The sequence below is a fragment of the Ictidomys tridecemlineatus genome, chromosome 4 (genome assembly GCF_052094955.1).
Source record: "Ictidomys tridecemlineatus isolate mIctTri1 chromosome 4, mIctTri1.hap1, whole genome shotgun sequence".
In the NCBI taxonomy this organism is placed as follows: Eukaryota; Metazoa; Chordata; class Mammalia; order Rodentia; family Sciuridae; genus Ictidomys; species Ictidomys tridecemlineatus.
The window spans coordinates 17,771,425-17,788,263 of NC_135480.1; the positions used below are offsets into that span (position 1 = coordinate 17,771,425).

Below are 16,839 nucleotides of genomic sequence, written 5' to 3' on the forward strand. Positions count from 1 at the left end.
TTTCCCATGAATTCTCCTTTCATAAAAAAAGAATTAATTCACTTAAAGGCCAATTCACTTCAGATTTTTAAATAAATATTGGAGGAGTAGTCATTATTTTTGAGACCTGCTTAAAGTGCATATTTTTCTCCTTCTTTTTATGAATGAGACTGTTTCCAGATAATGGATGACCTGGTAGTAACCAGTGTTGTATGACCAGGACAAGCATAGTTGATAAATCACAGTCTTCCTTCTCTCATATCTTGGGTTTGGTTTCAGAATGGCTCTCAGTGATTCACCCTGGAAGTCACTATTAAATGATCAAGATGTCACTTGTTATAAAAAATCTTCTACTTTAACATTTGTGGATGTTTTCCTTTCCCCTTATTAGCCCTGGGCATTTTGAATAATTCACAAGTTCCGATTTCTTTTATCTTCAAACATATCTCATTTGTCTTTTTGAAAATAAGAGCTCAAAAATTGGAACTCATAAAAACAATACAGTATTCATGGGTGCCATCAAATTGTTGGTGATTATAATATTATGAACTGATCTAGAGCAAATTGTTTTTATCATACTTGAAGATTCACATAATCACTGTTGTACATTCACCCTTTCCTTGGAAATCATGCAAAACCAAACCTTTGTAACTGAATTCGTCTTTGCCGGGCTCTCACAGAATGCTACTGTTCAGAAAATAGTCTTTGTTGTGTTTTTGTTGGTCTACATTGCAACTATTGCAGGCAACATGCTGATTGTAGTGACCATCCTCTGTAGCCCTTCATTGCTGGGCTGCCCCATGTACTTCTTCTTGGCTGTCCTATCATTACAGGATGCATGCTTCTCCTCTTCCATCACACCAAAAATGATTGCAGATTCCCTATATAAGCAGAAAACCATTTCTTATAAAGGATGCATGATTCAACTTTTTGCAGGACACTTCTTTGGTGGGGCAGAGATGATTATCCTCACAGCCATGGCCTATGACCGCTATGTGGCCATTTGCAAGCCCTTGCACTACTCTGCCATCATGAACTGGAGGCTCTGTGGCATTCTGGTGGGGGTGTCCTGGACAGGGGGCTTCTTGCATTCCATGATACAGATTCTCTTTACTTTCCAGCTGCCCTTCTGTGGGCCTAATATCATTGATCATTTCATGTGTGAGTTGTACCCATTGTTGAAGCTGGCCTGTACTGATACTTACATCTTTGACCTTTTGGTGATCACCAATAGTGGGTTAATCTGCATCATCAACTTCTGCTTGTTGCTGGTCTCCTATGGTGTCATCTTGTTCTCTTTGAGAAAACACAGTGCTGAGGGGCGGAGGAAAGCTCTGTCCACCTGTGGATCTCACATTACTGTTGTGGTTTTGTTATTTGTCCCATGCATATTTATATATGCACGACCTTCATCTTCCTTTCCCTTTGACAAAGAAGTAGAGATAGTTTACACCATTCTGACTCCCTTGCTCAATCCTTTGGTTTATACATTGAGGAATAAGGAAGTGAAAAACGCCATGAAGAAAGTATGGAAGAGATTGGTGGTGTGTTTTAAGGGAAAATAAAATACAGAACTATGGAAATCAGATGAGCCCCTGGTGATCAGCTGACCATGCAATGTCAGTAAAAAGCCAAGCCAGGGAAACATTCTTTGCCAAAGGTAAGAATGTTATCAGCTTTGGCACTTTGGCTCTGTCACTAACAGGTATCAGATGTCACAGAACAATGGGTGTCTTTGGAACTACAGGATCATAGCAGAATGTTTTTAGCTCTGCAAAGAATTTTTATAGCTCTATAACTTTTAGTGTACAAAAAAGCCTCTGACAATTTACAAGCCTGGAACAATTTACAATGTCCCTATAGTTTAACTTCCTGATTCTGAGACCCTGTATAGTGAACTTGAGGAACTAGTCTGGATGACTGTACCTCCATCAGAGCACAGCATCCCACCTGGCCCCAGCTTTTCGTGATGATATCTCTGTTTATTCTTTGTCTCTATGTTTTTCTTCAACTCCAATTACCCCTACTGAAGAATCATTTGTTGATGCTCTGCAGATCATGGTGCAGTAGCAAAATATAATGTAAAGAGTAAAACAGTTACTATGTATTTAGGCAAAAAAAATTGATCATATGTCCCTCTATGGAAGGACATTACATAATTTTAAGGAGAAGGGATTCATGTGCTGGGAGTTAAAATTAATATTTGCAATTTGAGATCATCCTTTCCCCCTCAGTTGGCAACTCCACACTCTTATTACATGTAAATTGAAGATAATTCAAATTTATACTTTTTGAAATGTATTTTAAAAAAATGAAAGGGATTTACCCCATCAGAATGATTTCCACTCATATAAAGCATTGGAAAACATAGTAGAAGAAAATATTAAAAATCAATAAAATAAACATAAGTTTTGATGTGGAAAGATACAATTTTCTAATACTAGAATCAATGATTTGAAGTAAAATGTCAAGACTTAGGAAAATCAGAGTGAAGAGTTTCCAAGTCACCTGCATCTTTCCACTTCATCTTAAAGGTGAGTACATTCAAGTCTGTTATAATTTGAGTTATTTCTTGACTTTTGAGAGCTAGAATCTGATTGGTCCCATCCTGCCTATCAGGTGGTCCCCATGGGTCAGGTAACCACTTTATATCAATCAGCTATAGAAAAGTAGGTGGGGCAATTCCAAGGTGGTTCAGCAATGAACCATCTTATTGTAGTTCAAACAAATATAGCTTTTATTGTAGTTCAAACAAATATAGCTCCCAACATACCACAATATTAGCAATTTTAGGTAGAAGCTATAGGTGCCTAGTGAGCTCACTTTTCCCAAACTCCAACATAAGGAATAGAACCCAGAGAAACCAGGGAAACAAATTTTTTAAACAGCATTAATTGTAGTTTACTTGGTGATTTTTGTTTGTTTGACTTAGAGTAACTAAGTGCAAATAATTAATTTGTGTGTTTATTAATAAAGAGATCATTCAAATTTAGGAACCCATATGGGGATCATTTCTAAGATTTGTTAGTTACAGGTTGTCAAATGTCATGGGGGATAAATTTACTTTTAGTAAAATATTAAAGTTTCCCTTAGAAAATCAACACAGATGACATGCTAGTTGACTATTCCAAGGTCCTTGTATATAGTTCATTTATCCCTAAGCAATAGGTCATGGAGTGTGGATGTACTAGATCATTTTCATTGCTTTATGAATTTGTGAAGCTAAGATTGGAAATTAAGCTACAAATAAAACAGTATTCTGACTGGATTCACTGATGAACACCAGTTCATGTCTGACACGTCATATTCGTCATATTCACAAATTCAAACACTTTTTTTTTGTAATTTAACCTAATCCATTTTAATTTAATTTATTTTAATTAACTTTTTTCTTTCATTGTGGACTGTCTAGATATAAAAGGAGACCCAGAACAGCTAAATCAATCTTTACCAGATGTTAAACTATACTACAGAGCAATAGTAACAAAAACAGCATGATATTGTCACCAAAATAGACCAATGGTACAGAATAGAGGACACAGAGACTAACCCACAAAATTATAATTATCTTATTAGATAGAGGCACCAAAAACATTCATTGGAGAAAAGATAGCTTCTACAACAAATGGTGTTGGGAAAACTGGAAATCCATATGCGACAAAATGAAGTTAAATCCCTTTCTCTCACCATGCACAAAACTTAACTCAAAGTGAATTAAGGACCTAGGAATTAAACCAGAGACTCTGCGTTTATTAAAAGAAAAAGTAGGACTTAATCTCCATCATGTGGGATTAGGCCCCAATTTCCTTAATAAGACTCCTATAGTGCAAGAATTAAAACCAAGAATAAATAAATGAGATGGACTCAAACTAAAAAAGTTTCTTCTCAGCAAAATAAACAATCTGTGAGGTGAATAGAGAGACTACATCTTGGGAGAAAATCTTTACCCCTCACACATCAGATAGAGCACTAATCTCTAGGGTATATAAAGAACTGAAAAAGCTAAGCAACTAAAAAACAAATAACCCAATCAATAAATGGCCCAAGGACCTGAAAAGACAATTCTCAGAAGAGGATATACAATCAATCAGCAAACACATGAAAAAATATTCATCATCACTAACAATTAAAGAAAAACAAATCAAAACCACTCTAAGATTTCATCTCACTCTAGTTAGAATGGCAGCTATTAGGAAGACAAACAACAATAAGTGTTGATGAGGATGTGGGGGAAAAGGTCCACTGATACACTGCTGGTGGGACTGAAAATTGGTGTAGCCAATATGGAAATGAGTATGGAGATTCTTTGGAAAACTGGGAATGGAACCACCATTTGACCCAGCTATCCTTCTCCTTGGTCTATACCCAAAGGACTTAAAAACAGCATACTATAGGGACACAGCCACATCAATGTTTATAGCAGCCCAATTCACAGTAGCTAAACTGTGGAGCCAGATTCCTTGAGTAGAGCAATGGATTAAAACAATGTGGCATATATACATAATGGAATATCACTCAGCAATAAAAGAGAAAAATCATGGCATTTGCAGGTAAATGGATGGAGTTGGATAAGATAATACTAAGTGAAGTTAGCCAATCCCTAAAAGACAAATGCCAATTGTTTTCTCTGATATAAGGTGATTGACTCATAGTGGGGTAGGGAGGGGGAGCATAGGAGGAATAGATGAACTCTAGAGAGGGCAGAGGGTAGGAGGGGAAGAGAAGGGGCAGGGAGTTAGCAATGATGGTGGAATGTGGTGAACATTATTATCCAAAGTACATGTATGAAGACATGAATTGGTGTGAACATACTTTAATATACAGAGATATGAAAAATTGTTCTCTATATGTATAATAAGAATTGTAATCCATTCCACTATCAGGTATTTAAAAAATAAAATCAACTAAAAATGAAAACAAATAAAAGAAAAAAGAAATACCACTTGTTCAGTAGAGGAATGAACAATTATGAAAGGCATGTACCCAACATTTGTCATTCCCACTAATTTGGAAAACAGAATTATTCAATATTATGCCAAAAAGCACTGTTGCTTTAACTTTTCATTTTCTTCTCTATGTAGATTAGTTTAGACATGATGATGTTTTTTGCTTTTATGCAATATAACTGTTGTGCTATACTAAGTTCATGTGTTACAGTTTTTGTAGTTACTCAAAGAGCTTTCAGAAATATTATGTTAATATAAAAAGTGTGAAAGGAGTAAAATATCTCTAGATATCTCAAAGATGACAATACAGAAGAAGACTGCAACTTTAAAAATTATTCAGAAATAACATTTTGTGGAATCACAACTCAGATATGTTCTTGTCTTTGTTCACCATCTTACAATAGTTCTCGTTCCCAAACTACTCTGTCTCTACCATGGCACATGGCTCCCTTTTACACTGTGGGCTTCACCCTGTCTGATTCCCAGATTACCTTTCTTCTCTGCCTCTTCAGAAACATGCTATTGTTTTTCCTTTGGCTCTGACTCCTCCCCTATCATTTAATCATTTAAATATTTTCCTCATTATTATTTTTCAACTATACATGTACAGTGTTGAGCCATACTAGAGATTGCATGTTTTTCTTCTTAGTCAAGAAACTTTGTAAAAATGCTAGTGGTTTGCTCTGGTAATCTGATATGAAGCAAAACTTTCTTTCATATAATTGCAAATGTTAATAGGCAATTTCAATAAATGTTTATTTTACCATTCTCTTGAAAATGATGAAAAATCAAACTTTCTTAACAGAACTCATTCTTTAGGGTTTTCACAGAATTCTATTGTTGTATTTTTGTTGGTTTACATTGCAACTGTTGGAGGCAACATGCTGATTATAGTGACCATCCTCTGTATCCCTGCACTACAGGTCTCCTCAATGTACTTTTTGGCAGTCATGTCCTTCCTGGAGGCATGCTGCTCTTCAGCTGTCATAATAAAAATGGTTGTGCATTTACTGTATGAGAGGAAAAACATCTTTTTATAAACAATGCATGATGGAAGTGTTTGCTGAAATCATCTTTCCTGGGGTGGAGTTGATTATCCTCATGGCCATGGCCTATGAATGCTATGTGGTCATTTGCAAGCCCTTGCACTACTCTTCCATCATGAACTGGAGGCTCTGTGGCATTCTAGTGAGTGTGGACTGGAGAGGGGGCTTCTTGCATTCCATGATACAGATTCTCTTTACTTTCCAGCTGCCCTTATGTGGCCCCAATATTATTGATCATTTTATGTGACATGTACCTACTACTGGAACTAGCCTGCACTGACATACATCACTGGACTTTTGGTGATTGCCAACAGTGAACCTCTGCATAACAATTTTCTCTTTATTTCTTGTCTCCCAGGCTGTCATCTTGCACTCTATGAGTACCATCATTTCTGAAGGGTGGCGGATAATTCTGTCCACCTATGGATCTCACATTGCTGTTTTGGTTTTGTTCTTTGCCCCAGGTATATTTACATATGCAAGACCTCCTTCTGCCTCCCTCTTTGAACAAAACTGGTGATATTTTACATCATGCTCACATCCTTGCTAAATCTTTTGATTTGCATTTTGAGGAATAAAGAAGTGAAAAATGCAATGAGAAAAGTGGGAAATATAATGGTAATGGTTTCCAATGAAATATAAAATATTAGACTTTACAAAAAAGTATAAAAAGTAAAGAAATAAAATTGATATTAGATCTAAACATCATAGGCTGCTAATTATATGTGAAGTGAAATCAATTCTATAGAAACTGCAATATTCTTGGGGTCAGAGATGGTATGTTCATCTTCACATCAGTCATCTACTCTGAGTTGGCAATTCAATATTTGTATATATATATATTTTTGGGGTGGGGGGGTGGGGGGGCGGGTTCTGGGAAGTGAACTCAAAGGCTCACAGTAAATTTCCCAGCCCTATTTTACATTTTATTTAGAGAAAAGTCTCACTGACTGGCTTAGCTACTCACTTTTGCTGAGGTTGGCTTTGTTTTATAAACCCTCCTGCTTCAGCCTCCCTAGCTGCTGGTATTATAGGCATGCACCACCATGCCTGGCTCCATCTTCCTCTTAATGTGGAAGAAGGACAGAAGAAAGAGAAAATGGAAAAGGGAAAAGAAAAGTGAACTTTGCCAACAACAACATATCTTAATCTTATAAGTAGTGTTTTATGACCTCTGGCTAGGAGGAAAACTTGTTTTTCCAAGCTTTTCTACAGGGACATTGAAATTTGGCTAATAAGTTATTTATATTGATCTTCAGTTTGTCTCAGAAAGCATTTTCTTTCTCATTTCCATTAATTTTTGATTTTATTTCTCTAACCTCAAATGTCCTCACTCCTCTGATTTTCATATCTCAGAATCACAAATTTCCTCAAAAGCAAAGATCTATTCTATTCCTGTTTTTTCTCCTTCTGGGCCACATGTATTAAAAACAATATGTATTTTAATTTTTACATTTATTAAAATTATAGGGAGTGTTCATATATAGATTCTTTTTCACTATAAAACACCAGTGGATCTGTAGTGCTTATATAATTTCAGTTACTCACAAAGGAACTTCATATTTTAAAGCATTTATGCAGCTTTACTGTAGGTAAATTAAAAAAATGGATTTTCAACAATGAAAAGAGCCTCATGGAAAGCTAATACTAAACAACATAATGAAAGCAATCATTTCATTTGTTCATACACTTAACTAAATCATCTGTATTTTTGTTGATATTGAATTATATAACATTTAAAGCAACCCTAAAATATTAGAATTTTTATTATTTTTGTTTCACATGTGACTATCAAGGGATATGTTAATTTCTAACCACTGTTGGACAGTGTGTGGGGTTTGAGACTAGGCAGTGTGGCCTCCCACTATGCACTGGTCTCTCACAAGGGTCTAACTCTGGATTCATTTACATTTTGAAGAATGAAGATTAGAATATGAATCTCTTTCATTATATTTCATTGACTTACATCATTTATGTTCTTCATTGGACCATCTATCCTCCCTGATGTTAGCAGTGTTTGGAGAGCAGGGAAGTGGACAATGTCAAAGGACTTCACATTTCAGGAGTGCAGTAATTATGGCCAATTTCGATGGAAGACATAGTTAGAAGATGCATTCCTCTCTATTTGTGCTATAAAACTCCAGACAATTTAACATAATGCTGAAAAGAATCATTGTTTACATTTCTTGTATTCTTTAGTCATCAGATTTATTTGTGTCTGTAACAATTTTTAAGTATTTTTGAGAGAGTCATCAGAAGTCAGTGAACATAGGCAGCTAGATAAATAATGTCAGATCATAGAAAAATAGATCCTGCCTTATTAGAGACATCCCGTCAACATGTAAAAACTCTAAAAAGAACAGCAAAAGATGACTCCTGCCCCTGGTACGGAGTCTTTCAAACAACCTGACTATATAAACAGGCTACCTGTGACTGACTGGCTATAGATGAGGCACTGATTTGAGAGATAATTTCTGATGAATTAATATTTCAGTATTTCTCCCACAAATAGAGTCAAGAGTTCACAAAAGTTGATAAGCCAGCTCCAAACCTTAAATAGATGTTAGCTTCTATTTAAATAGCAGCCTTATTAAAACATGCGTGAATACAAATGGAGGTCTAGATCTCTTGTATCAAAACCTACATAAAAATTTGGTTCATGAAGTTTTGCTATAAACTGAATAAAGTAATAGGGTATTCAGAATATAGAAAGAAATTGCCCAGGAGGTAACATGTTTAGTTTGATTCTGTCACTATGACCAAAAGACCTAACAGGACAACTTAGAAGAGAAGATATTTGTTCTGGTTCATCGTTACAGAGGTTTATTCTATAAGCCTGAGATGAAGCAGAATATCATGGTGTAGGAGCGTGGCAGAGGAAAGCAGCTCAGGACATGGCAACCAGGAAGAAGAACTCAACAGGGACAAATTAGAAACCCCAAGTCATTTCCAGTGACCTATTTCCTCCAATCACAACTATAGTTTCCACCAGGTTAATCTATCAGAGAACTAATCTGCTGATTAGTTTTTCTCTCTCATGATCTAATGACTTTATATCTGAAAATTCTTGCATTGTCTCACCCATGAACTTTTGAGGTACAACTCATACCTAAACCATAATACTGTCTCTTTGGAAACTTGCCAGAAGTTCTGAGATTTAACAATGATAAAGATGGGATTTTTGATCAGTGGGAACTTGTACATTGTTGGTAAAATTCTGGAAAGCTAAATTGCTAGTTCCTCTCCCAGTACCTTACATCTCCTTGGCTAAGACTCCCTCTGTCTCTCTTTTTCTAATTTCTGATTCATATTTGATGGAAAATCACTGCCTTGTTTTCACATTTGCAATATAACAGTTTAGTTATTTTAAAGGTTCTACTTCATCTGCACAATATTACTTACATCTTATTGCACATTTTCTCTAACAGAAGCAAATAAATAATAATGAAAGATTAAACAAATCAGGATGGAGGAAAAGAAGTTGCTAAGAATGGTATTAAATGAGAACCAGGATTGCAGAACATACTGATAGAGTTTAATTGCTGAATGTCAGGTGATTCTTCTGTGTCAGACAACACGTGTAAATTTTTAATTAAGAGAAAATAACCTTCTCTTAAGTCCATAGACTATGGAAGTGATAGTCCTTTAGGGACTCAACTTTTCTCATAAATCACTTAAATTTTACACATTTTGTGGAGTGTAATTAATCATAAAAATAGATATAATGCAATAGTTTCTCTTCCTATCCAGTGACACAGGCACCACTCTACCAATTAACCACGCCCTATCTGTCTTCCCACTCCACTTTTCCCAACCTTTAAGAACCATAATTTTACACTGTTTCTTTGAGACCTACTTTTTTTTAGCTTCTCTGTGTAATTGACATCTGTCTTTCTATGTGACTTATTTCAAGTGCATATTATTATACTAACTCTCAGTATGTTTTTCTAAGATTATTCTCACTTATCATTTGCTTGCTAATGTTTGCACCACTCTAATATTTTAGATTAAAGTGGTTTTATCAAATGCTTTAGAAATAATACCAATATATTAATGTGGTAAATATCTAAGTTTTGCAGGACCATTCACAGATTCATTGATATAGAATGTACCATGCACTAGTTCCACAACAACACACTAATAAAAAGTCCAGGGAAAAGCATTAAAGCTAAAAAAAGAGTGACTGAGCCACAGAATTGAGTCTTTGGATTTTATCTCTGTTTAATTGTTCCTATGTTCATTTGATATCATAAATAGCATAAGCTTCTTGTCTCAGATTTGTTCAGAAAAATATAAGTGGCTAAGCTTTGAACTGCTTTAATATTTGCTGTTGTGGGCTTTGTACCTTAAATTGAGCTAAACCATTAATACAATAGAAAAGAAGTCTCATTGGAGCACACCAATGAAAACTCAGAAAATATTTTCTTAAATTATAGAAGCATATTGCGTGTGTGTGTGTATACACACATATTTGTATATGTAGATATCTTTCCGAAATAAATTTTATACATATGTAAAATTAGACATTTAGCAAAAGCATCAGAGAAATATCAAGGTTCAAAAAATATATGAAATCTGAGGGAATTTATTGCTGAAATTTGGTCTGAATCAAAAATAGTTAATTTACATAAGTACAGAGAAAGTAAATTAAATAGAACTTTATTGTTTTAATTTGCAATAACAATATTTAGAAACAATGTATGCAAATATAACTGATGTGACTGATATGCACATATAGGTGCACACAAATATATCTGAATGTTACTGCCTGAGATATGATCATAAAATACTGAGAGCCTTACTTCTAAGTCCTTATTTAGGTTTGAAATTTTTGTATATGTTTGAAAGTTAACCAAGAAACTGTATCTCTTTACAATGGTGCTAAAATTATGCAACAAAATTAATAGGAAGAATAAAGAGGTCAGTGTGCATAGTTGCACAAAGGGAAGCAAATTCCTCAAGGTCACCATCCCAGGACATGGTCCCATGATCCCAATTCATGCTGTGAGTGGGCCTGAACAATCTCAGTTACAGCTTTATCATATTTAAGGATATGGTAACTACAAAGGGAAGGCCAAAGAATGTTCTAGCACAAATACAGACACATTAAACTTTCACCTGTAGGAGAATGTTAATATAAAACTGATATCAGTAAATGCATAAAGGGTGGAGAGGGTTGACCTATAGTAGGGGCATTAATTAAACTGTAATTAAATTTTAATTTAAGATTCCTATTTATGCTAGTGTTTTGCGTCCACCTTTGCAAATGAATGTTCCTTAATCCTTATATCCTCTCTCTGAATTGTTCAGTTTATGGAGTATTTTGAGCTGTTTGTAAATTATGTTCAATTATAAATAGCCTCACAATAGTAAGCAGATATTTATTTTATAAATTAAAGTCTCATTTAAAATTTTTCTCTTCTGGAGGGTAAAAATATATTTTAAATGTCAACATAAATGGGGGGAGGTACTAGTAAACATTTTCTGTTTTACCCTTGACTTATTGCAAAATATTTCACTACCAATTTCCTTTATATCATTGAGTATTGTTTCATAAATTATACCATATGATATAAGTGCAATGTTCTGATTTACAGAGTCATATTTCTCATTGAATATTTTAGGTAGGTTTCTATTTCATATGATACTGCAACATTTTCCATTATAAAATGTCCCCATGTCATTTCACCTTCATAATACATTTCTAGATGTTGCATAATTAGTAGAAAGGATATAAACATGATTATGATTCTGGATGTATCTACCAATATGTGTTTAAAATGATGGCATTAATGAAGTTGTTTTATTACAATTTTAGTAGGGCTAGAACTTTAAAAAAAATAGCATAACTTCAAAAGACATTCTTGTGATGCAAACTTTAACTTCACCTTGTGTCTGTACCTGCTCCTTATAAACAGTGGCATCAAAATTTCTTATATTCCATTTTAACTCCACTGTGCACAGCATGAAATATTGTTTTCTGTTTGACCCTATGGTCAGGCAGCTTGAGGCACAGCACAGGGCTATGTTTATTGGTTCATCAGTATCACACAATGAGGCTAGAATTGTAGATCTCTGGTAGCAGAGATTGATTATTATTTTTATTTCTGTTTAAATGTTTATTTGGAGTAATTTTAGTTTAACCAAAAAGTGGCATAAATATATAAAATACATGGAGAATAGTCAATTTCCCTTGATATTAGAACCTTACCTTATTATGGGCACATTTGTCAATGCATAAAATGAACACAGCTATATTATTCTAAGTAAACACCAGATTTTATTCATATTTCACTACTTTTGCTACTATTTTCCCTTTGATGTAGTAGGATTCAATCCATGACAACTCTTATTTAAGATAACACGAGTTAAATGTTTTAAAATTCTAAACATTGTGATCGTAATTCATGGGGCACAACATAGTCTCCTTTGTCAGTTTTAATACTACTTTTTGGAATTACTGTTATCAGGAAAAGAAGGAATTGATATTGATATATCCGACAACATTATAATTATGCAATAATATAGCTTTTAGATCACCCAGAAAAAGGAAGTGGAGAGATAATATTTATGTAATTATTAGATTAATTTAGGACCCCGTGTTCAACTTCCCACTCCATTTGATTCACAATGAAGCAATCTAGTGAAGGCACAGGTGCAGGTGGGTCTGAGTCCATGATACTTATTCAGGAGCTGCTAGAACATTCAAAAGTGTAGTACATTTAAAATACTATTTATTCACTGGTGATGATCATCAGTATTTTTATGTTTATGACCCATATGATTTCCATGAGAAACCTATTGATTGATATTCTTATTTAACATTAAGCAGAAATATAACCTGAGGTTTACAGAATTGTAAGGATTTTAAGTAACCTGATCCTTGTCATAGAACAAATAGAGAGATGAGGATTTGAACCCAGGTCTACACAAGTCTGGTGTTTATGCTCTCACTCTTTTCCTTTGTTTTTCTTTCCTGCTTTGGTCCTAGGCTATGGTGAACACTGCTGGATGTTATATATTGCTACTTTTTATTCTGTAATCAGCGGTTTCTAACTGATCTAATGAGCTTTCAGTTTCTTTAATATTAATGTGTTTTCTTGTAAATGGCTATGGAGTCCAAAGTACAGACATTGGCCAGGAATAACCTGTGAACAAATTGGAAATGATTATTTCAAGGTAAGGGAACAAATAAGTATTAATTTACAGAAATATATATTTACTTAATTATAAAAGTTTTAAGTTGTTTCTGCTTATTGTAAATGGAAGTCATGAAACTCGGTATAGTTTTATACCCACATAAAACCCATTATTTAGTCATTTTTCAGTTCATACACATACATACACACAGAATGGAATGAAACATAATTAATTTTCCTATATTCTTATATGAATACATCATAATGAATTCTACCATCATGTACACTCATAAGAATGGGGTCATAATTAGTATAAGTCATATTCCATGCTTGTGTAATTCTAGCAAAATAAATTTTAATGTCATGTATCAGTAAAAAGAACCAATACAATTGCATATGTATGTATATATGAACACATATATGTCATAAAATTTATATGGACATACACATATGCTGTTTCACTAATCATTTGGTTTAACATATAGGTGAAGACACATCATTCTTTGAAGCTGTGTGTGTCTGTGAACTGTGATGTCAAGATTTCAAGTAATTTTCTGGCTGCTTTGTGGAGGAGTTTTCTGCAGGCAAGGCTGATGACTTTGTTAAGTGAGCACATAATAACTACCATTGGTAAGGTTCATCATCATAACCAAGATTTCCACACTTTCATATTTGACCCTCATTATAACCCTGGGAGATGAGCAGGTAAGCTATAAATGAATATTTTTGCTTGATAAGAAAGTCTCATCCATTTGAAATATTTATCTTGAGTTTTATCAGATCAGAGTGAATCATGTCATAGTAAGATTAACAAATGATTAAGCCTCTCAGCTAACATGTTCTCTTCCTTATCTATGTGGTTGTTGCTGAGATGCATGTTGAGGGAATTGGCCATAGATTCTCATTTCTCATCATTTGTTGGATTTCCTTCATCATGATGCCTCATTCAAACATGAACAAAGAATCAGAGACTTTATACTTTACATGGGGACAGAAATTCTGGGAAGGTTAGCCTGTACTGAAGTCCTTGCTAGAAAAGAAAAAATCCCCATCCTTGTCCTGTTGATTCCAGGGAAAGGACTTGAGTGTGGGGACAGAGGTTCTGTGTGTCACAATCCCTATCAAGAATGTGTTATTTGCTTGAAAATAGGTTGTTAAGCTTGGGCTTACCATTAGTAAATTTGGGATGATGACACCTAAAAAAGATTTGAACCTAGATATTAAACCCTAAGCCATGACTGGCCTTGAATATATCACTTAGAGACATTGATGACACCCAGTGGTAGGCATCATTTTTGCATGAACTTCTGTCCTTATTTTTAAATGATGAATTAAAAATATTCAACAAAACCTATACTTGTTCCATAGTTATTATTGAAGTGATTACTTTATCATGAATCCTCCTCTCAAAAAAAAAAAAGAATGAAATTTGTTGAAAGGAAAATTCACTTCAGATTTTTTAAGAAAAATTGGAGAAGTAGTCATTATTTTTGAAGTTTCTTAAAGTGCATGTTTTACACTTCTTTTTATAGATGAGACTGTTTCCAGATAATGGATGACCTGGTAGTAATCATTGTTGTATAACAAGGACAAGAATAGTTAATAAATCACAGTCCTCCTTCTCTCATATCTTGGCTTCAGTTTCAGAATGGTTCTCAATAACTCATCTGGAAGTCACTCTGAAATGATCAAGATGACACTTGCTATAAAAACTACTCTTCTTTAATACCCATGTATGCTTTTCTTTCCCTTATTAAAATGCTGGCATTTTGGAGTATTCAGTAGCTCATTCCAATCTTTATTTTTAAAAACTCTGACTACTACTTTCAAACATATCTAATTTTGTGTTTTTAAATAAATAACTGCATAAGTATCACTCAGGGTAAACAATACAACTTTCATTGGAGCCATCAACTTGTTGGTGATTGCAATATTATGAATTGATCTGAAGCAAATTGTTTTTTTATCATATGAGCAGATTTATATGATCACTGCTGTACTTTCATCCTTTTCCTTGGAAATCATTCAAAACCAGAACTTCATAATTAAATTTGTCTTTGTGGGACTTTCACAGAATCCTACTGTTGAGAAAATAGTATTTGTTGTGTTTTTGTTGGTCTATATTGCAACCATTGTAGGCAACATATGGATTGTTGTGACCATCCTCTGTAGCCTTGCATTGCTGGACTCCCCCCAGGTACTTCCTCTTGGCAGTCTTATCATTTGTAGATGCCTGCATCTCCTCTACCATTACACTAAAATGATTGTAGACTCCATGCGTGAGAGGAAAGTCATCTCCTTTAAAAGATGCATGATTCAATTTTGCTGGACACTTCCTTTGTGAATCAGAGATGCTTATCCTCATAGCCATGGCGTATGACCACTATGTGGCCATTTGCAAGCCCTTGCACTACTTTGCCATCATGAATTGGAGGCTCTGTGCCATTCTGGTGTGGGTGGCCTGGAATGGGGTTTCTTGCATTCCATCATACAAGTTCTTTCCTTTCCAGCTGCCTTTCTGTGGGCCTAATGTTACTGATCATTTCATGTGTGAGATGCACCCATTAATGAAGCTGCCCTGCACTGACACTCACATCTTTGGCCTTCTGGTGATCGCCAACAGTGGGTTAATCTGCATCAGCAACTTCTCCTTGTTGCTTGTCTCCTATGATGTCATCTTGTTCTCCCTGAGAATACACAGTGCTGAAGGGCGGAGGAAAGCTCTGTCCACCTGTGGATCTCACATTACTGTTGTGGTTTTGTTATTTGTCCCAGGCATATTATATATGCACCGTCTTATTCATTTTCCTTTCTCTTTGACAAAGAAGTTGAAATATTTTACACCATGATAACCCCCTTGCTTAATCCTTTGATTTATATTTTGAGGAATAAAGAAGTGAAAAATCCCATGAGAAAAGTGTCAAAGAGATTGGTGGTGGTCTTAAGGGATAATAAAATATTATAGAACCAAATGTATAATGTAAGGAGTAAAAAAAGTTAGCATTTATTTAGATAAACATTTATCAGATGTTTTACCATGGGAAGAGATATAATAATTCTAAGGAGAAGATATTAATGTGCTGGGAAGCTAGAATTTATTTTTTCAATGTGAGATTACCCCTTTCCTCAGAGTTGACACCTCAATACTCTTACATGTAAAGATAGTTCTTTTTTTTTTTTACTTCCTAAAATCTATTTTTAAAAATAGAATGGATTTAACCATTAAGAATGACTTCCAGGGTCTGGTTTGTGGCTCATTGGTAGAATACTTGCCTAGCACATGTGAAGGACTCAGCACCACATAAAATAAATAAATAAAGGTATTGTGTCCATCGATAACTAACAAAAAAAAAATAACTAAAATAAAAATGACTTCCATTCATATAAAGCTTTGAAAAAATAAAGCTCTTGTTAAAGAAAATATTAGAAATCAGGAAAAGGAACATAAGATTTGATATGAGAAGATACAATTTTCTAATACTAGTACCATTGATTTTGATGTAAAACATCAAGACTTAGGAAAAGCAGAGAGAAGAGCTTTCAAATCACCTGCATCTTTCCACTTCATCTTAAAGGTGGGTTCATTAAGGTCTATTATAATTTGAGTTATTTCTTGAATTTTGAGAGAGAGAATCTGAATGGTCCAATCCTGCCTTTGGGAGTGCTCCCCTTGGGTCAAGTGACCGCCTTATATCAATCAGCTATGGGAGAGTAGGTGGGGCAATTCCA

General features: G+C 34.6%; 1 protein-coding gene and 1 pseudogene across 1 annotated transcript; both read left to right on the forward strand.

Annotated features, from left to right (window-relative positions):
• The first annotated feature begins 599 nt into the window (after positions 1–599).
• On the forward strand, positions 600–2,442 carry LOC144376753 (olfactory receptor 4C15-like). The gene is made up of 2 exons (XM_078045035.1): positions 600–1,525; positions 2,424–2,442. Exons 1-2 carry the CDS (start codon positions 609–611, stop codon positions 2,440–2,442), a joined length of 936 nt encoding a protein of 311 aa, XP_077901161.1. The 5' UTR covers positions 600–608.
• A 12,652-nt stretch (positions 2,443–15,094) lies between these two features.
• Positions 15,095–16,075, forward strand: LOC144376644 (olfactory receptor 4C15-like; annotated as a pseudogene).
• The last annotated feature ends 764 nt before the right edge of the window (positions 16,076–16,839 follow it).

Coding starts and splice junctions, on each gene's coding strand:
- LOC144376753 (XM_078045035.1), top strand. CDS start 609: ATGCAAAACCAAACCTTTGTAACTGAATTCGTCTTTGCCGGGCTCTCA.